Raw genomic sequence first — 25,600 nt, 5'->3', positions numbered from 1 at the left:
TCCAATCACATATCTCTAATGTCTCATCTATTCTGGCTTTTAAAAAATGTTGAACTGAATTATGCACTATATTTGTCAAAAGAATTGGATAGGAAAAAATCTTACATGGAATTTTCCTACAATAGGAGAGGCGCTTGACATATTATATTGTGGTTTGATGTCCTTCTTTTATATACCCGATAGAACCCTTCCTTAAGGTAAGAAAGGTAAGGTTCCTTGTTTGTTTGCCCAGCTGACCAAAATTCTAAGTAGATAATGACTGGATTTGGATGACACAATAACCCATGGTGGAGACAAGAGTGGGGGAATAGTCTATGCACAGTAGCGTATTTGTCCAATCATTTGGGGGGATAACAGTAGATTATTTTCAAAATAAGCTTCTGTGAGTAGTTTATTAACCCATCATGGATTAAAATGACGTCCAAACGCAACCAATCTCTGATTTAGAATTTAGAATAACCAGATTTAGCTGGGGGAAATCTTCTCATGCAGTATGAATTTAAGCAATCTTGTAATTCTTTTCTCGGTTTATCAAGGAAAAGGCCCCACTTTGCAGGAAATATTAGAATTCCCATTTCAATATCACTTGAGTGTTGTTTTATTTTTTAAAAAAGTGTCCTTCAAAGAAATTTGCGTAACTGGCCAGAACCCAAAGAAGCCTAAGAAAATAAAACAATCAGCTAAAAGATAAGCTCACGGTGTTGGCTGTTTCCCCTTAGGAGCGGCTGTTTACTCCACAGTCGTATCTTCTCCCTGTGCTCCCCCTTCCTTCTTTGTGACTTACCACAACAGCAATATATTTAGAAACCTTGATTTTGCTCTACAAAAAGTTTTAAGTTTGGGGATGGCTGGGAGCATGATGCTAACCTAGGTGGGTCCTTAAATTCTCCAATGTTAAAGACCTTAAAAGCTGGGAATAGCCAGTGAAGATGCTTCCATTTTCAGTCTGCTATTGGACTGAAGTATTAAAAGTAATTCAACAATGTCAGTGGTTTGATAAAGCAGGGTAGTGGTGCTTTTTTAAAAAAGTGTTTTAAAGTCATCTATCTATCTATCTATCTATCTATCTATCTATCTATTTTCAATCAGATCCATTAAGACTCTGTACCTGGGAGTAATACAGAGAAGGGGATACCTTGAAATTATGGCATCTGTATATAACCTGCTCATTAAGAGTCCGGTTTCCAAGCAAGAAAGAAGAGTAACATTCACAATCTAAGGGAGGAACTATAGCAAAGTGGTAGAACATGTGATTTGCCTAAAGAAGGTTCTAGGTTGCAGAATTAGAATGAAAGTTCTCCTGAGATCCAGGGAGAGTCACAGCCAAACCATCTAACAATTCCGGTCTGGACGAAGCAATTGTCTTGACTCAGTGGTCGGGTTTGCACGATACAACAACCCACCATGGCTTAATTTATCTGCAGGGGCTGTTGTGTTGTGCTGGGCATCCATAGGCACCATTTTTGGATGGCACTCACAGGGCCCAGGTTGCTGTGGCTTGTGTCACGTGAACCCAGGCGGTAGAGTTGTTTGAAAGTTAGACAAATCTCAAATAACCCTAAAACAAGACATGGGTTGTCTAATCCTCAAACAGCCCCTGCCACGTGAGCTCACACAACGCGTCAAGCCATGGCTAGACAGGTACCCTGCAAAAATGGCACTGGTGGGCGCCCAGCAAGACACAACAGCCCCCTTACTCATGGAAGGCTGTTGTGACATTCAAAATGTAAGGTAGCTTCATGTCACTGAATTTACTCTTCTATGTTACACAAACTCATGTAACATCACTTTTTCAAATATTTGAAAGTGTCAAGTGAGCAGAAAAGTATTCTTGACACCCTCCTATTAACAGAACCTGGAGAGTACATGGTGGATGGGACAGAGAACCTCCCCAGCAGCTTAGCAGATAGTCATCCACATGCTTTTGCACTTATCACTGCAAATAAAACAGCAATTTGTCACTCTGAATGCAAAAGGTCACTCAGGATAATGTAGGCTCCCCAGTGATCAGTGTTTGTGATTAATGGCTTACATGATTGCTTTACCATGCACAGAACAAATGTTACGAGCACACCGATCAAGTCTGAAGCAGGCCAAAACTGTGGTGCTCATCAATCCAACATGTGAATCTTTAAAATAAGGTTTTGATTGAAGAGAACATCAAATTCAAATAGTTCATAGACTTTTGAGGACAGTTCGCACTTGCTGATGGCCCTCGTATAAGGTTGTCAAGACTAATTAGAGGCAATGGTTGGATGCCTCTAATAAGGTACCATTGGGAGCTCCACTGGTGGACTTACAGGTGGGCTGTAAGAGATACTTTTCACAGAGATACTCTGTACACAATTGCTGGGATTCTTGTAGAAATCATTATTGTGCAAACCGCAGCAGCCTCATATAGAGTTCTCACATGGGGAAACAGTTCTCACACAAAGCACCTTTGCATGAGTGCAGCTTTGCCACAAGCCCTCCAGCAGACCCAGGCATTCCCTAGGTGCTTCCGTAGGAGCCACTGGCAAGTGTGAAGTGGCCTCATGTTCCGCCAGAAGAAACCTCCAGAAAAATCCCTAGCTGTGAAATAATCTCCTGCAGATTAAGGTTGAGTCCTGTGCATGAATGGAAGATGCACCTGCATGGCTTGCTCACCAGTTTCTCCTCAGCTGCATCCCCTACACTGCACTCGATACTGCTCTGGAGAGTACCCTGACCTTCAAAAATGGCTTTTAGGATATTTACGAAAGGCTGAAGTGGGAAGGGGAGGCCAGAACAGCCCTGGTGCATATGTGGTGCTCCCTGTGAAGGTGCTCAGGCCTTGGTCAGTATTGTTAACCTAGTCAACATCTAACCAGCTTTTACTAGGAATTAAACCCCAGTGAACATGGCAGAATGTTTTCTGAGGAATTATGCATACAACTTTGGTTTTTGAGTGGTATAGCTAAAACAAACAAATCAATAAATAGGGCTGTTAAATTTTGCTGTTATATATTCTTTTCAGCCTCCGCCAACTTTTTTAGAATTTCTTCATTGTTAAGGAATAGAATATTTTCCCATATGAGCATATAAAAATGTACCCTACAATCCTATTTATTGCATTTATATCCTGCCTGTTTTCCTCCAAGGAACCCAAGGTGGGTTTAAAATAATCCTTCTCTTCTCCATTTTATCCTCACAAAAAAAAAACAATCCTACACCTCAGTACATGTGACAAAGTTAGTAAGAAGCTAGCAACCCAGTGCTCCATGATAGTTTGGGGTTCTCTGGAATGGCTAAAGTTTCTCCTGGGGCTGCTTGATTAAATGTGTGTGTGTGTGTGTGTGTGTGTGTGTGTGTGTGTGTGTGTGTGTGTGTGTTAGGGGTGGATTCTAAACAGCGAGACTTAATTTTACTCACTGGGGCTGAAAGGTAAGGGGCAGTTAAAGCAGTTAAAGGCAGACTTGTTTATTTTTGTAAGGCTACTTTAGTTCCAGTCTGTTACTGGACTGGAAGGTGACATTCAATTCTTAAAGATGGTCTTTCCTTCAAACACTGAGTAGCAGCTTTGGTTCATTAAACTGAAAATTATTTCACACTTCCTTCTGCAACTCAAGAAAGCAACTATATTGAGGCTTGGTTAATCTGCACCATTTATTTCAAAGTGGAGCTGCCACCTTTCCCCCAATGTCTTTTTCCTTTTTTACTGGCCTTGTTCTGGGGCCTCCCAACAAACGGACATTCAACAGGCGTCAGAGACATTGGAGCAGGACTAGTTAGAGAAGTGGAACGGAAGGGGACTAGAATCAAGCTCACATTCAGTTCTCACATTTGTGAGAATGGGCCCTACACACATAGAAGTGGATTTATGTAGGGTTTGTATGCAAAGTCCAAAACCTTTGCCATGCTAGGGTTCCTGATTAGGTGTACATTAATACGATACGTTCAAGCAAACGCAAAAAGAACTGTCTTTCAAACTGTCTTCTTTATAATCAGTATACGGTGTTTATCAAATTTAAGATGTTTTATATATTATTTAGTTACTACAAATTAATTAGAACCCTTCTGTGTTTGTACTGGCAGATCTAAGATTCAGATTACTCATTGTGGGTACAGTCCAGGCAAAGAGTTAAACAATTTGAATCGCCATTGAAATTGATGGAATATAATTAAGCACATCCCTCTCCCATTGAAATCAATGGGACATAACCTGGGTCGTGCTCACTCCTTGCTCGCATGTCGCTTGTTGCAATGTTAAATTTGTCTGCCAGAAAGTCACAGCACTTTAGCCTTCATAAAATTAACAGATTGTGAGCTAGTTTCTGATTGAAAAAACACCAAGAAAGATTGTGCAATCACCCTGCCTCATTCACAGAAGTTTAGAGGGCATCCTGACAGCATCACTTTCCATTCATAACCCTCCCGTATCTTCCCACCACTTCTGCCTTTTTTCTTTCCACATAAAATCTGTTAGGAAAGAGAAAATGGAATAGCTGCACCATGACTTTTGACTGGTAGCACCAGGAACACTCTTTCTGGAGTCACCCAGGAAATTGTCCTGTGCAAGCCTCCACACACACACACACACATCCTACTGTGGCGAGGTCTGTCACCCTTAATGACAACTGACATCTTCCACAGTAAGGGAGCTGCATCACCGTAGCCATAATAGGGCCACTTCTGAATATGCTACATTTTCTCTGCCACTGGTTGCTCTTTAGCCTTGGCCAAGTCACATTCTATCTCAACTTAAGTATTCACTTCAATAACGCTGGCTTATGTTCAACCTGTGGATTTTTCTGTCTTTAAATGAAGTTGGCCAGTTACACGTATCCCCACAATATCCAAAAGAACTAGAGAAACCCACCATGTATACCATTAACATTTTTGCTTGGGAAAGCGTGTGGTTGATTCCAAAGAAACATACATGATCTGGAACATATCATACTAACCTGCTATCCTTCCAATTGGCATGGCATGATCTTCAGGAGGGGAGACAGAGACCATGATGTGGTTCATGTATGCTAACTCTTCACGGTGAGACAGGTTGATGGGCTTCACCTCTCTGTGCAACCCATCTTCAGACAACCTCGAGGCTTTGAAATCCACAGAGTGCCTGGGGTTCAGTATCAAAGGGTGCATGATGGGGCTGGGCATAAGCTGAATCACCCTGGTATTTTCTTGTCGAGGGCTGGAAGGCTTCTGGAGCACTTCAGATGGGGTTGGGCAGTGGTTATTCTCAATAGGAGACACTGAGAGAGGGTAAGACTCCTGGTGATTGTTTTCTTGGTGGTGTCTTGAGCCCGAGAGCCTCTCAGCTGGTGAGAGGCGACGAATAGTGTTCTCCAATGGGGATTTTAATGACCGCTGCTCAGGCTCTGGTGAAGGCCTGTGATTAGAATTGATGGGTGATCTAGAACGATGCAAAAGTTCAATAGTAGGTGGGTTGTGATGGACTGTGTCTGTTGATTGTCTTGAAGGTCTCTGGACAAAATTGTCTAGAAAGCAAAAAAAAGAAGAAGAAAACAGTTGTATATAATGTGACAGGCCCAATAAAACTATATCGATCCTTGAAGCAATTTTATCTGGCTCCTGTTGGCCAAGTCAAAGTTTAAACATTTTGCCCATATTTGTTCTCCTCAAGATGAACAAAAAGTCTCATAAAAGTTATCTATTGATCCTTTCATTTTTTTCATCCCATGAAAATGGCTCTGTCCAGCCCTGACTACTAGCTCTGGCTTTTTCGAAGTTCTGGGCTTGCAGTTCCCTGACTAAAGTCACACTTGCAAAGACACAGGTCTAGATAGGTCTGTTGTTGATCTGAGCTTATGTGGTGGTTGAGTTGGGCCAAGCAAGACAGAGCTAGTTAAGACAGAAAGACAAAATAGCAGAGCTGGTAAAAATGGATGCTTAAAAAAAATCCCCCCAAAAACCTGATCTTTAAAAATTTAACTTGCACACACCCCCCCCCCCCCGCTTCCTAGTAACTATCAAACCTTATTTTGACCTAACAGTCATGGGCATTTGGGGTTTTTTTTTGCAACGCTGGAAAGGAAAAAGAGAAAACAAAATTGTCCCATGTGCATCTTCCTGTATTCTCATACTACGGCTGCAATTAGGCATGTGCTCCGCTCCGATTAGAAGCGCAGAAGCAGGAGCGAATTGGCCTTGCCCAGAGGCGGAGTAGAAGCGGACCGCGGACCCCTAGAAGCAAGGCGAAGAGAAGCGCCCATTTTCGGAGCGCTCCTCTTTCCGCGGTCCGGTCCGATCGCCATCTTGAAACATTTCGCCCATAGGATTGCATTGCGGAAAAGAAAGGGGTCATGGATGGGGGTCATTTTGAGCCTACTCTCAGCTCTCTGTGTGGTGCGGTTCCCTTGCTAGATTTTTTTAAAACGCCGGCGGGAAAACTATCTTTTCAGAAGGGCTGAGGGGCAGAGTCAACTCCTGGTCATGATCACATGATCCCAAAGTTGGAGGAGGGGATAGGCAAAACAGGTAACTTGGGATTCTGGGAAACTTCTCTTTCTACTCTGAACGGAGTTTTCCCAGTGTTTTTTTAAAACAGTAGCTCCACCAAATGCACAAATACAATCTGAAATCATATTAACAGATAGGAAAACACACAGCAGTGCTACCCACCCTAACTTTGGGGAACAACTGAATACATGTGGTGCAAGGCGATGAGCTCCCCTAGGGCATCCCATGTGGACGTGCCCCCACTCTCTCCTATACTTGGAGGGCCATCAGAGCCCTCCAAAGAGAGTAACCCGGTGGAGCAATGCCTATCATGAGTTGAAGTGACAGCTTTACTCCTCAGTAGAGCTCTCGTGGTGGAGCAATGGCTATCATGAGTTGAACTGACAGCGTTGCTTCTTAAAAGACTGGTCACTAGGACCAGTCAAATTGGCAGCTGCTTCCCCCTCCCCTGGGCACGTCCCCCTATTACTGGTAAAAGACAGATATAGCCTTTTTAAAAAAGTTCTTGTTGTTTATTCAGCAACACTGCTGCTTTTACCCCTCCTTCGTTTATTTATTTATTTATTTATTCCATTTTATATGCATTACTGGCTTATCCTTGGCTCACTTCCTTATGGCCCCAGAAATGTCTGCTGCCTGCCTGCCTTCCCTCCCTCCTCCCCTGCCCGCCTCGCAGGGATGTTGTGTGTGTGTGGCTTTGACTCAGGGGAGAAGTCCTTCCTGCGCTCAATTAGACTTTTGGAAGTTCCAAATCCATTTTTCAAGTGTGGAAGAAGATTCATAGGTTTATCTCTACTCCCCAATTTATGGCATGTTGGGATTTCCTTTGAAATGGCCCCATTGAGCTGTCTGCAGGTTTAAGCTCCGCCAAAAATCAGGGGATGATGGGACTGCCTTGAGTCTGGGCATGCGTGTGTATCCCTGGATAAGCTATCATGGTGGCGAGTTTGAGATTTTTCACGTGCAAATTGACGGAGCTATCGAAAGGGGTGTGAATGGGGTGCCTGATTTTCATAAATTCCCCAAAAATCAGGGGATGATGGGATTGCCTTGAGTCTTGGCGTGCGTGTGTATACCTCCATGAGGTGTCATGGTGCCAAACTTGAGGTTTCTAACTTTCACAGAAAAAAAGTTCCCTATGGGGGGGGAAAACGGAGCTCCGATCCGGATCCGGAGCTCCGCAGCGGAGCGGAGCGGAGCGGAGCGGAGCGGACATGGGCGGAGCGAGGGTGGGGCGGAGCGGGCCAATCTGCAAATCGCGGATCTGGAAGAGAAGCGGAGCGGGGGGGTCCGTGCACACCCCTAGCTGCAATCCTACGCCCGCTTATGAGGAGTAAGCCCCTATTGAACTCAATGGAACTTATATCTGAGGAGACATGTATAGGATTGTGCTATTTACCTCAAACTGTCATGGGTGTTGGTGACAAGGAAGACCCTATATAGGAATATTTTAAAGACATTCCTTCTGTAAGTAAAAAAGGAAAGCAGCCAAAATATATATACAGTGGGCCTGTTCAGACAACATACTAAACCATGGTTAGGCTGCTAACTCTTTTGCAGCAAATGGTTAGTCAGTGTGTTTAAATCATCGTTATGTAGCCACCATGGTTAGGAATGGTTCACACAACACACTAACCCGTACTGTTTAGCTCAAAATGTTTAACCACTGTGGCTTAGTGTATCGTCTGAACAGAGTCATTATATACAGTGAGACAAAGACCTGGTTCACACAACACAATGGCCCGTGGTGGCAGAATTTATCTGTGGGGGCTCTTGCATTCTGCCAGGTGCCCAGACACCTTTTTTGCATGGCACCTGTTGGTACCCGGCTTGCCATGTCTTGTCATGTATTTCTTTTATTTTATATATTATTGCATTTATATCCCGCCTTTTTTCCTCTAAGGAACCCATAACAACACCCCTGTGAGGTAGGTTGGGCTGAGAGTCTGTGACTGGCCCAAAGTCATCCAGTGGGTTTCCATAGCCGAGTGCGGACTAGAACCCGGATCTCCCGACTCCCAGACCAAGACTTTAGCCACTACACCACACTGGCTACAGCACGGATTACTAGACAACCCTCAAATAATACTCCATTTGGTTGTAAATTAATATTGCTTAATGGTCAGATGTGCACCATTGTTCAGGAAATATAGTATATGAAAAAGTTTCAATGGGAAAGTTGATTTAAATCAATGATTTAAATTGACTTTTTTCTTGCATGGCAAACTGCCCCTGTTTCTGGACTCTAGCTACGAACTTGTCACCAAGTCAAAATCTGTCCTTTAGTCCATTGTATTTATTTATTTATTTATTGCATTTTTATACCGCCCAATAGCTGAAGCTCTCTGGGTGGTTTACAAAAATTAAAACCATAGAAACCATTCAAAATATAAAACACACAGAATAAAAGCATAATATAAAATACAATATAAAAACATAGCCAGGATAAAATCAAATAGCAATGCAGAAATTAATACCAATTTAAAATACAAATTTAAAATAGCAAAGTTAAAATTAATTTGATAGACTGTTAAAATGCTGCAAAAGTAAAAAGGTCTTCACCTGGCATCTAAAGGAGTATAGTGTAGGTGCCAGGCAAACTTCTTTAGGGAGCTCATTCCACAGCTGGGGTGCCACAGCAGAGAAGGCCCTCCTCCTGGTAACCACCTGTCTCACTTCCTTTGGCAATGGCTCACGGAAAAGGACCCCTGAGGATGACCTTAGGGTCCGGGCAGATACATATGATCCCAGCTTCCGTTTAGGACTCTGCATTTTGGGCTGGCCTTGTTACCCAAGCCTTCCTGTGACCAACAGGTCCTGTCCAGCCCTGCACACACCTTTTCCATTGCATTTGGGTCAGAGACCAGGTTTAGACTAAGCAAATGCAGGACACTGGCACCTCAAATCTGCCACCTGAGGTTTTGCCCCATCTTGTCATAATGCATATCAAATTGGCAATTACATTTTCTCTTTCTGTTCCTAAGTCCATGGTTACTGCTTTTTTTTTTAAGGTTCTCTTCAAAAAGTATAGAGTGGCTTCTTTTGTCCATTCTCCACCAAGCCCTGCAAAGGACTACAAGGACCTTAAGAGTGCTGGGGAAATGTGCTGACTCCACGCCCACTCATCAGGCTGTCTACCTCCAAAGAGATCTTGCCAGCAACCACCAGCTTCCTCGTTCAGGCTGAGGAGGAAGCGACATTGGTGTGGATTTAATTATTCACATGCTCAAAGTCATAAACAAGAAAGGTCTGTCTTTGTTTGACTATTTAGGTCAGTAATAACGAAATGGGCACCAGGAAGTGAAACTTCAGTGCCTGTCTGCGGTGACTGGATGTTTTAAAATTGGATTTAGGAAAAAAAAACCTTCTGAGCATATTTTAGACTTGTGCATGGCACCAGGTTAGTTAGTAAGTGTGAACAGAACAAAACTCTCATTCCTTCCAGCAGGTCTGCTAAAATAATGGGCAGGATTCTGTTGCTTAATCTGGGTTTATCTAAACTGTTTAGAATACTGTTTATGCCGCGTTTGTCCTGGAAGATGCAAATAAAGGCAAGGACCAAGATGTAGGTCTCCATACAAAAAAAAAAAACCTTCCACACAGAAAACTACATTCAATGGAGGTGCAAAACTGATATGTGGGACTGCACAAAAAGTGCAAAAAATAAAATAAAATCTGAAGGAGTGAGTTCTAGTTTATACAACTTACTAACATGCTAATTTCCTATATGGAGGAACATTCAATCATGTGAATGATACAGACCAGATATAGATTTACCAAGTCAGATAGAATGAGGCCTAGGGCCCAATGGCCCTACCATTAGGCAGTGTGATGTCTCCTATCTCAGGTCTGGAGATATCATTAAAGGGCAGCACAATTGTTTATGCTTATATTTTCACCGCCACCTTCATGGAATGGCTACCATTTGGATTTAATGCCTCAGGCATCAACATGTCTTAGGTTCTCTCGGTAAGTATACCTCAACAGATCAGTGTGGAAGTGCTGTGTGGATGCTGTGATTTACACAATTGCAGGGAGCTAGAATAAGTACTACCACAGTTGCAGAAATCATGGCCCACGCAACGAGATGCGAGCTTAAGCAGACTGCTCCTTCTTGTTACAAACCCACAGGTGGGCCCATACATTTCCAAGATTCTCATGTGGGAGTGACCAAGAATTGGGAACTATTTATAAGACAAGTCATTAATTTTATCAAAGAACCAACTGAGTGCACATGATGGCATATTGAATCACAGAATTGAAAATGATCATTCATGAAGCTCATTGGGTGGACTTGAGCACTCTTTCTCAAACTAGACTACTTCCATGGAAAAGCTGTAAGGACAAAATGGGATGACTCCATGTAGACTGTCATGAGATCCTTGGAGAAATAATGGGGATATAAATGGGATTAATAAAACAAAATATATTATAGGTATTTGTATAATGTAGGGCTGGGCTCAATGACTCTTGGTAAGATTTATAGAGTGTGTGTGTGTGTGTGTGTGTGTGTGTGTGTGTTTTCTAGATCAGGGGTTTTTTTTTAAATGTAAAGACAACAATATCCAAGTAAGAATCATTGCACCATTTTCACCTTACACATGTATCAAGTATACTGCAACATCTGCCATATGCTTGGAAATAACATGGAAAATAAGTTGAGAAGTAATAACTTCCTCTTATGACTAATTAAAAGATTTAGCTTATGATATAGGTGTGTAAGAGGGCCTTTGTTAATTTAATCCATAAAGTATAATCAAGTGATGTCTCTCACTGATGATGGGGTTCTGTGTTGTAAAAGCAAACAGAACCTTCCGCCCTGCAACAGAAGAGCAAACGCGCAATCACACAATCACATGGCCTCTGGAATTAGGGCTACTGTTTTTCCAGCCCTTCCAGACATCTTCATATGATCTGTTGTCATTTGTTTGCCATGAGCTGACGATATATATTTTGCAGACTGTACACGCTGAGTCACAGCAGTTCTTTCCATACTGAACAAGAAAGAGATAACCTGTGTGGAAATGGCAATGAGCCACCTCAATGATGATGGTGGTGGTCTTTGAATCAGCCCTCAGCCAGCTCTCTTCCTACATGGCTGGAAGGCAACCTGAATGCTGTTATTAGGAACTTAGCCTTTGATTCATTAAAATGTTTACACAAATGTACTCTATTCTCAAGTCTCATCCTCTCATGAATGGCCAGGCCCTATAACAGGGGTGAGACAACTTTTGGGATTCGGGGGCTATTTTTGCCTTTCCCCACGGGGCATTTCTATCACTCCATGGGGGCAGGCCAAAAAATGGCTGTTAGCTGTCATAATCCAGAGCACAACATTCAGAGTACTGCTAAAACAGTTATTTTGTTCCGCTGTCATCTGCCACATTCAGCACAGGGGCTGCAGCGGTTGCCCACCCCTGTTCTATAATAAAGCTGGTACTATCTAGAACAAAGGAATTCCCAGTTTCGGAGCACATTCTCTCAGTAATAGCATTACATAAAAACATGGATCTTTATTATCATAACATCTGTATGGCATTGCACGTGGACTTAGTTACAGGGGATGGCTTCTTGCTCTTTTAACCTGTTCTTGCTCTTACAAAAAGAAAACATTGTACCTTTTCTTATGAGTCTAACTGTAGGCAAACTTTGTATTACACTTCAATTAAAATTTGGTAGGACACCAGGGGGCTGGGGGCTGCCAATCATCAGCACACGTTTACAGGCCAAACATTGAGAACACTGTTGTATGTCAGAGAAACTGGATAGCCTCCTGACTGGAAGCGATGCAATGAGAAGTTTTCTCTGAGGACTGGTAGTTCTGCTGACCCTCTTTGTTGGATTTGATTGGCTCACTCAGTCATGGCAGATGCAGAAATGTATTGCTCCCTCCCCGCTGAGGCAAAGTCAGAACAGTAGATCACGCACAGATGCAGACTACAGCCTCCTTTGTGGGTGGGTGCTTTCAGCTCTCACAAAACCCTTGCATTGTTTCAAGAAGCTATTCCTTGCAGCACACTAATCACACTCTTGTGCTACACTTGTATGCCCAGCGCACATAGCCTTGGAGTGACTGCTCTCAAAAGTAGGAGAAAAAAATTCACCACACTCAACATTAATTTGTAAAGTTAAGCCTCAGACGGACTGCCAGTTAACAAACCTACCAGCCCTTTTCTCGTAGGGTCACTCGTTGTGAGACGATTGAAGCAGAACCCCATGAAGAATTACAAGAACAAGCCCTCAAAAGGCAGCTCACTGCTATATTTAGCTGCGCAAGTCCCTCCACCAGGCACCAGGCGACAGGGAAGAGCCAGTGCAAGTGAGTCAAAGTCCACAAGAAGCACTCATTACCTGCCTGTGAACACTTGGCACAAAGAGCTTCCCTCATTGCCCAGACTCTGTGGCTGGAAGCGATCCATAATTAAAACAAAACGCTCCTCCTCAGCTTTTAATTTCTACCCAAAGAGGCCTTTAAAAAGTGCACAGCTGAAAGCGTAATTGTAGCGGCTGGAAGCAATTCTGAAAGAAAAGGATCAAAGAGCAAAAGTATTCACCCAGTGCTTGGGGAATACAATTAAAAGAGGCTAAAATATGGCTATTCGGGGTAGGGTCGAAGGCGAAGCAATGTTGAGGGCGAGCTTGGCAGCTCTAACTGCTATTACACAAGGAATATGGAGAGTACATTAGTACAGAAACCAGACTTCAGTCTTATGGGATGTGGAGATGGAAAAGTGGATCCATGCGCAGCCTTGACACCTTGCTAAACAGGAAAGGGTCCTTGAGGATCAGGATACCAGGTAGGTGTAAGCATTTGGGAGACGCAGTGGCTTGATGGATGATTTTAGATCAAGGAAACTTAGGTTCAAATCCTCACTTTAGAAACAGGGCTCCCTGGATGGCCTTGGTCCAAATACTGCAGCTCTATTAATTTATTTTTAAGTTGTGTTTAGGCCACCTTGAAAGGTGGAATCCTCTCAAGGCAACCCCCATTGCCCAGAGGGCTTTCCTCATTGCCCCTTATTTATGGTTGGACTCGATGGCCTTGTAGGCCCCTTCCAACTCTGCTATTCTATGATTCCATGTATTTCATTAATTTGTATCTTGTATCTCCACCACAAAATGGCACTCAGGTGTTATTCACGTGAAGGGCCTTACTACATTGGAGGAAGACTGAGGCTGTGTTTTCAGCCCACCCCCAACATTGTGTGTTCATCCACACATTGAGCATGGTGGCTTCTAAAGAAGGCTCACCACATAAGTGCTTCTTCATGTGTCTGTGGCATCTCAATTGTGCATGCAAAGCATGTGCTTTAGGTCATTGCCAAAATTATGTTTTGCGTGATCAAACAGGTGCTTAACATAAAAGGAAGCGAGGCAGGTGGCTACTAGGAGGAGGGCTTTCTCCGCTGTGGCAACCCGACTGTGGAATGAGCTCCCCAGAGAGGTCCACCTGGCGCCTACACTATACTCCTTTCGTCGCCAGCTGAAGACCTTTTTATTCTCTCAGTATTTTAACACTTAATTTTAACTTAATTTTTACAGTTCTAACTCTGTATTTTAATCTTATATCAATTCTGTGTGGTTTAATGCTGGTTGTGCTTTTTATACTGTATTTTGTATTTGTGTTTTTAGATGGTTGGTTGTTTTATTATGGTTTTAATTTTTGTGAACTGCCCAGAGAGCTTCGGCTACTGGGCGGTATAAAAATGTAATAAATAAAATAAAATAAATAAAAAGGCACCTGAAGCACAGCACACTACAATGATAAAAGGTTAATTCACACTTTCTATAGACAGGGTGTTTGCCACTAGGGGTGTGCACGGACTCCCCGCTCCGCTTCACTTGCAGATCCGCGATTTTCGGAGCAGGCCGCTTCGCCCCGCCCCCGCTCCGCCCACTTCCGCTCCGCTCCGCTCGGAGCTCCGGATCCGGATCGGAGCTCCGTTTTTTCCCCCCCCATAGGGTTGCATTGAAAGCTAAAAAAGTAAACAACTTTTTTTTGGTTCAAGTTAGAAACCTCACGTTTGGCACCATGACACCTCATGGGGGTATACACACGCATGCCAAGTTTCAAGGCAATCTCATCATCCCCTGATTTTTGGGGAATTTTTGAAAATCGGGCACCCCATTCAGACCCCTTTCCATAGCTCCGTCAATTTGCACGTTAGAAACCTCAAACTCGGCACCATGATAGCTTATCCACGTGTCCACACGGACGCCAAGTTTCAAGGCAATCCCATCATCCCCTGATTTTGGGGGAATTTGAAAATCAGGCACCCCATTCACACCCCTTTCCATAGCTCCGTCAATTTGCACGTTAGAAACCTCAAACTCGTCACCATGAAAGCTTATCCAGGGATACATACGCACGGCGAGACTCAAGGCAGTCCCATCATCCCCTGTTTTTTGGCGGGGCTTAAACCTGCAGACGTCTCAATGGGGCCATTTCAAAGGAAATCCCAACATGCCATGAATTGGGGAGTAGAGATCAACCTATATGAATGTTCTTCCACACTTGAAAAATGGATTTGGAACTTGAGCACAGGAAGGACTTCTCCCCTGAGTCAAAGCCAGACACACACAACATCCCTGCAAGGCGGGCAGGGGAGGAGAGAGGGAAGGCAGGCAGGCAGGCAGCAGACATTTCTGGGGGCATAAGGAAGTGAGCCAAGGATAAGCCAGTAATGCATATAAAATGGAATGAATAAATAAATAAATAAACGAAGGAGGGGTGGAATTAAAAGCAGCAGTGTTGCTGAATAAACAGCAAGAAGAACTTTAAAAAAAAGGCTATATCTGTCTTTTACCAGTAATAGGGGGACGTGCCCGGGGGAGAGGGAAGCAGCTGCCAGTTCAGCTCAAGAAAGCCATTGCTTCACCAAGAACTTGAGAAGTAAACGCTCACTTCAACTCATAATAGGCATCGCTCCACCACTAAGAAGTAAACGCTCACTTCGACTCATGATAGGCATTGCTCCACCGTTTTACTCTCTTTGGAAGGCTCTGATGGCCTTCCAGTACAGGAGAGAGTGGGGGCACGTCCACGATGAGATGCCCTAGGGGAGCTCATCCCCTTGCACCACATCTTTTCAGTTGTTCCCCAAAGTTAGGGTGGGTAGCAGTGCTCTCTTATTATTGGCTTAGTATATGATTTCACAGGTTGTGTTTGTGCATTTGGTGGGGCTACTGTGTTAAAAAACACTGGGAAAAGTCCGTTCAGATTAAGAAAGAGAAGTTTCCCAGAATCCCAAGTTACCCGTTTTGCCTATGCCCTCCTCTAACTTTTGGATCATGTGATCATGACCAGGAGCTGACTCTGCCCCTCAGCCCTTTGAAAAAGGTATTTTTCCCGCCGATTTTTTAAAAAATTCTAGCGCGCGACCCGCACCACGCAGAGAGCTGAGAGTAGTCTCAAAATGACCCCCATCCACGACTCTCTGTGCACAAGAATTTTCAGAACGATAGCTTAAAAATCAACCCAGTTATCCCCGATTCTTTCCCGCAATGCAATCCTATGGGCGAAAAGCCGAAAACCGCCGTTTGAGCCGCGCTGTCCCTGTTTGTTGACCCGATTTTTTAAAAAAATATAGCACGCAACCCGCACGACGCAGAGAGGTGAGAGTAGTCTCAAAATGACCCCTATCCACGACTCTCTGTGCACAAGAATTTCCAGAACGATAGCTTCAAAAACAACCTAGTTATCCGCGATTATTTCCCGCAATGCAATCCTATGGTGAAATGTTTTCAAGATGGCGACTGGAGCGCTCCGCCTGAACTAGGAGCTCCGAAAAATGGTCGCTTCTCTTCGCCTTGCTTCTAGGGGTCCGCGGCCCGCTTCTACTCCGCCTCTGGGTAAGGCGGAGCAGGCCAATCCGCTACTGCTTCTCCGCTCCTAATCGGAGCGGAGCACATGCCTATTTGCCACTTGTGTTTGGAGCTGAACTAGAAAGCTAAACTAGGATTCTTCCCTTGGTGTGCCTGTTTTCTAATAGGCTGTTTCTCACTGGATAAGAGAAACATTAGCTGTGCGATATACTGAGCTGATACAGCCAAACTCTAGTTCTGGCCATAAACCTCAGTTTCCATATTATGACAGAAGTGAAACAAAATTCAGTTGTTTTACTACAAACTTTGATCTTCTTTGGTCTTCTTGGTTATACATTTTATAAACTAATAGTACAATTTTTAGTTCAGTCTTAGAGGAGTGATCGAAATATGTAGCCACAAGCACAACCCAATAGCCATAATGTAAAGGGTTAATCCCTCCTCTCTATTTTTTCAGCTATCCTATTTCATTCCACAGCACCACACAAAGTCCTCATGTAATGGTTCTTCTTATGAACAAAGATATATTTGTTGTTACCTTCATCTTGATTTTGATGCAACATGACATCTGGCGGAGCATGGACAGAGTTCCCCGGGTGGAAGAAAGGTGAAAACAGCACATGAGAATTCCTTTGCTTCAAGATATGCTGAAGAAGCTCATATAACACATCACCTGAAAAAGAAATAGTCAGCACAAGTGAATGAAAAGCCACACAATACTAGAAAAGTCAAAGGCATGTTCCTATGGAGGCGGCTACCTTCTGTGTGGGCCATGCCACTTCAGAGTACAGCTGGGGGCTCCCATGGCAGAATGCTTCTTCATAGGACATTAATTCATAGGACATTAATTACTATGTATTTTTGTTCTCCATGTTTCATGGAGGGCATTCCAATATTTCAGGAGTAGGGTCATCCCTTTAAATGGAGGTAGGATCCACCAACTTTGATTGCTCTGGAAGGGAAGGAGCCCATATTCATGTCAGAGTAGACTGAGTTGGAAGAGAGGAAAAACCTCCTCAACTCATTAGGCCATCTGATATGGCCTTTAAGGCACCAGAAAGGAGAACTGAGAAGGATAGGTACCTCTCTATTACTGTAGGACACAGTAATAGAGAGGTAGGAATATCCCCTAGGCGATTGGTCTCCAATCTTTTGGGGGTGGAGGGCACATTTGGCATATTGAGTGTTGTGGATGCTCTCACAAAATGGCTGCCATAGATGGTGTGGTTGGTCACAAAACTTCAATTTCCCAGGAGCCAAACTGGTGAGACTAAAAGTCTCTTGACTTGTACAAGGCAGAGATGAAGTGTGAACTCCAAAACACAAAACCACTCTACAGAATCTAAATAAAGATGGTGGCACTTTGCTTTGCAGGCCCCCATTAAACAGAAAATAAAATCTCCAGAAATAGAAAATCTGGAGGACAGGGAGCCAGTCAGGCACCACATTGGAGACCTCTGCTTGAGGAACCACACTAGAGACCCCAGTCCTAATGATCCATACTTACCTTCCCTACATGCAAGGTTGTGGCAGAAACTTGAGTGTTGGGAGGGGCCCCAGGTAAGAATGATGGACAAAGTGGCCTCGTTGAATCCAAAGATACACATGGGTGTGCTTTGTTCTGAGCTCAGGCTAACATGCTCTTGGTGGAGTTTACCACTAAGCTGTGCCTCTCAAGAGTTGTCTGCACATTCTTGTGGCCCTGGCTCTTGGAAAGGGAACAGTTTAGAATGTTCTCTAGACATGGGAATAGATACACCCATGTTGTCTCAGCTGAGCTTAGTGAACACCCTTGTTTCTGAATGGGAGGGCTCTGTTGTTGTGATGGATGCAAAGGAACTTTCTGTGAGATTCTGTTAGGTTGACAGATACCAGAAAGTCATGTTTTTATTTTATTTTATTTACAATAGTTATATACTGTTCCATATCCAAGAGGGAAGGTTAGGGTTCTCATCCCAGTGAGAACTAGGCCAAAGACAACTCTGATGTGGAAATCTGAAGCCTTCCAAAAACTTTTGGATCCTCAAGTACTTGAAGGTTAGAAGAGACATGTAAACACAGAAACTGTTTCTCTTTGTGTGCTAGTATAATAATAATAATAATAATAATAATAATAATAATAAGAAGAAGAAGAAGAAGAAGAAGAAGAAGAAGATGTCTGTTGTTTTTATTTGTATAGCTCACTGGCTTAAACATCTTACTACTTAAACATATAAATGTGTTTCCTCATAGAACACAATCTGTGAGTTTATGGGTTAGGATGTGGAAAGGCAGGTCAAATCTATGCCTCCTTACCAGCTAAAGAACTTTGGAATAAGGCTCCGGGGCTGGGCAAACCCCAAGGCCAACCTGTGTGGTGTTGCTTAGCTCCCCCTTTGCCTACAAAAACCAAACCATGTGCAGAAAAAGTAGTTCCCATGGTAATAGAACTTGTTGGCAGGCCACTTTAGGGTTTGGGGGCTGAGATGCCAGCCTTCACTGACTCTCCTAAATGTGGAGAAGAGGAAAAGTAATGGCTAATCGGGGTGTAGAAGCAGTAGATTTTAAAAATGTAAATCATTTTATACGTGCTCCCACTAATTTCATTACGGAGCATGTCGGACAGGGATTTTCTTCTCCCAAAACTGACATCATGTTCAGTTTTTGCCTCTAGAAATAAAGTATTATACAAAGCCTTTTCTTTATTTGATTTGAGCCCAAGACGCGTCATCTCCATAGCCTCACTCCCTGTGTTTGTTTGTTTGAATGGAGAGAGCAGTGCCTGCCCCAAGACATTATGCTGCCTGGGATGGAACAGGAAATGGCAACAGCCCCACCCACCCATCAAGGTGCACACTATCCAAAGCCGGCCAAGTTATTTTGTCCTCTGAGGCAGAAGATTCCCCAAGCGCCTCTCCCTGGCAGCAGAAATACAATAATATTGCATATTAAATAGCTAACGATTTGCTGCCCTTTCATGATATCCCAAATAATGGTAGATCTAGCACTGGGAGGGAGCAATTGCCTCAGGTGAGCCGCTGCCTACAATCTGAAGTACCTCAGGCTTAATAAGAGTTAGAAATAAGCCCAAATGATCTCCAATCAAAGCAATGACCCAGTCAATCCCTCCCTTGTTGAGATCTTGCAACATTAGGTGCTCCTAGCTTATTCACTGGCTGTACTACAGAACACTGCTTGTTCCACGTTTGACACAAGCTATTTCCAGGCACTTCATCTAAACTGGTTTTGATCATCATTTAATTACAAGCTGATTAAGTTAATATGGAGGTATATTATACGTGCATAAAACAAAGCGAATTACTATTAGTTTGATTTAATATTCCTTTAGTTGATTTAGTTAAACAGCCATAGCTGATATTGCTTGTATTTCCATTGCAGGAATCTTACCCACATTTGGGCAACAGTTGAAATCGTATCAGTGAATACGTTACTATTTTGGGCAACTGGCAGACTGAACAATGACACCCACATTTAAATGACAGAATATGTACACAGCAATTGTGAATGGCACTGGCATGTTTAAATGGCCATGTCTGCTCCCAGTGACGGCAGAAGTAAGTTATTTAAATAGTCACGTCCTGCTTCTGTTCATTCATATGTCTACCATTCATAATTGATGCCACTGTGTACACATTTCCCCCGTTAAGGTTGGGTTCCATTCATACCAGATTTTAAAAGGTAAATGGTGATTGAGCTCTGTTCATAGAATCATAGAATAGCAGAGTTGGAAGGGGCCTACAAGGCCATCGAGTCCAACCCCCTGCTCAATGCCAGAATCCACCCTAAAACATCCTTGACAGATGGTTGTCCAGGTACCTCTTGAAGGCCTCTAGTGTGGGAGAGCCCACAACCTCCCTAGGTAACTGATTCCATTGTCGTACTGCTCTAACAGTCAGGAAGTTTTTCCTGATGTCTAGCTGGAATCTGGCTTCCTTTAACTTGAGCCTGTTATTCCGTGTCCTACACTCTGGGAGGATCGAGAAGAGATCCTGGCCCTCCTCTGTGTGACCACCTTTTAAGTATTTGAAGAGTGCTATCATGTCTCCCCTCAATCTTCTCTTCTCCAGGCTAAACATGCCCAGTTCTTTCAGTCTCTCTTCATAGGGCTTTGTTTCCAGACCCCTGTTTATCACACCTGCCTGGACCCTCCCCACAGAGATGCAGTCTGGTTAAAAGTATTATGGAGAAAGTGTGAAAAGCTAACAGCAGTGGTGAAATAGAAAAAGGAGTCCCTCAGAAATGTTGTCAACCCAATTTGCACCATCCCATGAGGAGTGGTTGCTACTTCCGAAATGACCAGACATCACCCTCATGGGATGTTGCATACTTTTAAAGCCACCAGGTGCACAAATATTGTACATGGGTTCTCTACCAGCACAGGAACAACCACAGTGACAACAGTGGCTACACCTCTTAGATTATGGGGTCTCGTTTTGTAGCAAGATTTAGTAGCATTATGAACAGAGTCCAGATCTTTTCCCCCTTGTTTTACCTTATTCATTTCTCCCTTATTAGTTTTTCTAAGCTGTATTGATCACATTTGTTTGAATCAATGGAATCAGGAAAAATGTAAATGTTAAAACGATTCAAACGTCATGTTCAGACAATTCAATTGTTAAGACCATTCAAGCGACACATGATGTTTAGCACGATGAGAGTGAACCTAAGCACGCCCACTTCCTGGTCTTGCACACTTCCTCCTCCCCTCTCCTCTCCACTATGGCCATGAGGAGGAGCTTGGAATCTTTTGATTCTATTCTTGTGTAATCAGTTTGTGTCATTCAAACTGACAAAATATGGTTAATGTTAACTATGGTTTGTTTGAAACAAGCCGTCTTCAAACCAAGATTGCAACCCGAACTGAAATGAACATTACAGGAGTTTGATCTTTTCCCAAGCTGAATCTCTGGTAAGACTTTGTATACCTGCATTCTATACAGGGTGTGCATTTCCTTGCCCCGCCCCCTTCTTAGAACATGAGCTAGTCACCTGAATGTGGAGACCTGTATCGGAAATCCTCTTTGGTCAGAAGCAAGAGCGCTTTGCCATTCATCTCAAAAGTGTTGCTTTCAATGGGTCTCAATGAGAACTCCTTTTCAGCCCACTTCAGCCACTGGGACACATCATCCCTGCTCCAATAAACAGGCTGTAACCCTGTAAAGAGGTCAATGAAAAAACAAACAAAAATAATGTAATCCTTATGCTACCAATCAAAAGACACTGTGCAGCTATTCCATTTTTTCCTCCTTGGAGATTTTTTAAGGTTAAAAAAAAAAAAAGATTGAAGAAGCGGTGGGAAAATATGGGATGGCTATAAACTGGAGATGACATTGGCTGGAGGCCCCCACCCCAGATAAAATTCTGTAAACGAAGCAGTTACACCATAAAAGCCTCCTTTATAAGTACCCCAAGTGTTAGGACCATCTCTCAAAACATGGGGATCCTTGTTCCAGCTTCATTGGCTGCCAGTCCAGGTCCGGGCCCGATTCAAAGTGCTGGTATTGACATTTAAAGCCCTAAACGGCTTGGGGCCAGGCTATCTGAAGGAACGCCTCCTCCCGTATGTACCTGCCCGGACCCCAAGGTCATCCTCAGGGGTCTTTTTCTGCGAGCCCCTGCCAAAGGAAGTGAGGCAGGTGGCTACCAGGAAGAGGGCCTTCTCTGCTGTGGCACCCCGGCTGTGGAATGAGCTCCCTAAGGAGGTTTGCTTGGCACGTACATTATATGCTTTTAGACGCCAGGTGAAGACCTTTTTATTCTCCCAGCATTTTAACAGTCTATCAATAAATTTTAACTTGGTGTTTTAAATTTGTAATTTTGCATTGCTGCTGTTTTTATCTGGTTGAGCTTTTATATTGTATTCTCTATTATGGTTTTATACTGTTGTTTTATACTTTGAATGTTTTTAATTTTTGTGAACCGCCAAGAGAGCTCCGGCTATTGGGCGGTATAGAAATGTAATAAATAAATAAATAAATATTTGCGGAGTGTCAGATTCTATTAAATGAAAGATTCTTTTTCTCACCATAGGCTCACGAGGAAATCATGAACGAAAAATTAAAATGTTGTAGGAACCGGAAATACTTTGTAATATAATGAAGAGAAAAATAATTCAGAGCAATTTTTCAAATATTTCAGCTCCTGCTCTTCAACTTTAAAGCATTTTCAGTTTTTATCTGTTTGGTCTTCAAAATATAGATGTATGAAAATTTTTACTATTTTTTGTATTTTACTTTTTTTGGATGGGGTACTGAAATTAGTGTGCATCTTACAATCGATGGCGTCTTACAATCGAAGAAATACGGTACATAGATTTTCTCACAGTATACCAGAGATGCACATCTGGTATGCTGATATGAATTTCAAAAGAAATTGTCCAAAATCCAGATTGCTGTAATAGTTTTATTAGGCCAATTCAAAGCTCACAAAGTACTGCGCAAACTTTTGAGTTCTGTAGAACTCTTCATCAGGCAAGATAGTAAACAAAGCAAAAAGGCGACGAGTGAAGGGGGGAAGATTGACATTCAAACCATGGAGTTTGCATTTGTTACAGTCAAAATGGAAAGTGGGAAAAGTCTGCAGAAATTCACGGTGGGTTCTGAGATGGCTTCAGGTTGCACCTGGGACTTTCCCAGGGGTTGCTAGGAAGTATTGACAAACAATGGTTGAGCCTCCATTTTTGAAAATATAAAATCCGTTTCTCAGAACCCTCTCCATCCATTCACTTACAAATAGGTCCCAGCTGCAAGGAGCTTACAATCTAAATTTAGATAGTGGTGGGGGTCATGAGGGGAAAGTGAAGAGGAGAGGCACAAGTAATGAAATTATTAGTATGAACAAGCATATACACAAATATGTACTTAAAATAATGGCTCAGGCTATTACTCCAATATTTTTGATATACATTTCAATATAGCTGATTTCACAGCTGTCCCTCTAGTGAAACAAGATTATTCTGTATCTGCATGATATCATCTCTATTTCTGAGCTAAAAGAATACATAACCACATTTGGTATTGATAGTCCTTGTGGCTAAGGCACAGCACCATGCATCTGTGCTGGTGCTGCTGGATTTCTCAGCAGCATTTGACACTCTGGACCAGAGGACACTTCTGGCTCAGCTGGCATCCCTGGGCGTTACTGGCGCTGCTCTTTCCTGGTTTGCTTCCTTCTTGTCAAATCACTCTTTTCCCGTCTCCTTTTCTGGAATTGTCACAGATCCTTTTCCCCTCACTATTGGGGTGCCCCAAGGGTCTGTCCTTTTCTCTCTCTCCCTCCCCCTCCTCTAGGCTCCCTCATTTCTGATTCTGGTTTCCAGCATCAAATCTATGCTGATGTTACCCAGGTTTAGCAGTCTTTCGATTGGCTTGGGGAAGGAGAATGGGTAGGGTGACCATATTTCGGAAACTAAAAAGGAGGATTACATGTTCAGTCCCCAAGGGTGTGTGCCCACCAACATGTTCAGCCCCCAAGGGGACTTGTCCAACCTAACATGGCCTTGATTACATGTCTGATTTCACAGCATACAATTAAGACAAACCTGTTCTACGTAACATCTTAATCTTAAAATCATTGAAATAAAGAACAAGTGAGACATGCAATGCATTTGCAATGAACTTCTCTCACTCCTACTTTTCTAGCTTTTGCTGTACTTTGAAGCTTTTGCTATGCTCTGTGTGATACATTCTCCTTTTCCCTCAAATATCTTTTCTGACTGCAAATCCTTTACTGGATGACCATAGTCTCACCTTTCCTAGCATTTAACACTCTTTCCCCATCACCTTCCTCATACCCATACTCACAGATTCAGCATACTGCTACCACGGAACAAATGAAGTAGTTGACAAATACAGAAAAGCGTAGTACAACAAACAAGCATCCTAGCCCAAAGAAAACTGCCCAAAGAAACGACAGAAACAAGTCCCATTGATTTCAATAAAGCTTATTCCCATATAAATGAATACAGAACTGCAGCCTGTTCATATCTGTTCACCTTACTCTAGCAAGTATAAGCCCCTCCCATCAAGGACAACTATGCACTCACAGAACCTGGCCTCCTGGATCATGCAACCATGAGGTGCTCTCCAGAAAGATAGTTTCAGAGCCTAGGTTGAGCCCGAGACCGCGGAATGTGTGGCCTGTTTCCGCAGGTTTACCCAGCTCCACATGATTACTCGCGGGGAGCGCTGTGCGCATCGGGGGTAGAGTGGGAGGAGCGGAGGAAATCAATTGAGCACTCCTGTCTCTTTAAAAAAAATGGCAGGTGCGACACCTCTCTTCCTGAGGTCATTGCACCTTACATGTAAATGGGGGCGAGATCTCGCATTATTCACAACGCGAGGTCTCCCCTCCTCTCCCCCGGACTTTCAGGTAGGTCTAGCTAAGGCTTTAGTCTGTTTTTACACCAAATTAATATCTACTATGCCAAAACTCCAATTGATTAATTGGAGGCCCATCTTCTGTATTCAGTTCTAAACAGGACATTAAAAATGGGTTCCAAGTTGCTATAAAAGTACCCTCTTTTACTTCTCCTCTAGCCATACGGAAGCAACGGGTTAGTTTCTCTGCCTGAGCAACCAACCACATTTTATCCAGATATCTCTGGAGTGAAAGTCCTTTGGCATTTTTCCAGACTCACTGCTCCTACTAGCATCATCAACAATTCTTTATGACACCGTCCCTCATTCTCTCCAGTAAACAATGAAAATAGTAATAAGAGTTTCATCTGGAATTACCCTTTGTCCTGTTACATTACTCAGCCACTCTATTACTTCCTTCCAGAATGGTCTGACCTTCAGACAGAAGATCCACATAGGTTCTAGTGTTCCCCTTAAACCACAATTTCTCCAACACATGTCCGATAACTCATTAACGATTTTATGTAACTTTGTGGGACATAAATGCCATCTGTGGACTGTTTTTAATACCATTTCTTTAGACCTGGTCAATATAAACTTATAGGACTGTGAGGACCATATTTTTGAATTAACTTCAGTGTCCTGCAAAGGTTCACAATCTCTCCCTTAGACTAGAAAAGTCAGAACAAATTATAATGCCACAAAATACAACAGAATAAATTTATGGAAAATAGAAGAAGCCACATAAATCTGCTCACTCTGCATATACAGATCATAGCACCTAGCTTTTCCTGATACAGGGATGTATCCAGGCTTAGAGTAGATCCTTTGAAATCAATGAGGCTTAAGTTAACTAACATCAGTCCTATTGATGTTTTAAGTATTTGTCAGCCTGGATATAACCTACAGAATTTTGATATCCTTTGTGCAGAACTGTGTTGTTGTTGTTTTTTAACACAGAACATACA

General features: G+C 43.0%; 1 protein-coding gene across 2 annotated transcripts in view; it reads right to left on the bottom strand.

The window, feature by feature from the left end:
- The window catches only part of ETV6 (ETS variant transcription factor 6), a 195,813-nt gene that overhangs the window by 15,687 nt on the left and 154,526 nt on the right, over positions 1 to 25,600 (bottom strand). For both annotated transcript variants that reach the window (XM_063134379.1, XM_063134380.1), the window contains exons 3-5: positions 21,265 to 21,429; positions 16,814 to 16,948; positions 4,923 to 5,468 (exon numbers count right to left, since the gene is read on the bottom strand). In XM_063134379.1, coding sequence (XP_062990449.1) covers positions 4,923 to 5,468; positions 16,814 to 16,948; positions 21,265 to 21,429 — 846 coding nt within the window. The remainder of the gene's footprint in view (positions 1 to 4,922; positions 5,469 to 16,813; positions 16,949 to 21,264; positions 21,430 to 25,600) is intronic.

Source organism: Elgaria multicarinata, chromosome 9 (genome assembly GCF_023053635.1).
Source record: "Elgaria multicarinata webbii isolate HBS135686 ecotype San Diego chromosome 9, rElgMul1.1.pri, whole genome shotgun sequence".
Classification (NCBI taxonomy): Eukaryota; Metazoa; Chordata; class Lepidosauria; order Squamata; family Anguidae; genus Elgaria; species Elgaria multicarinata.
This window is presented reverse-complemented; position numbering and strand designations above follow the sequence as displayed.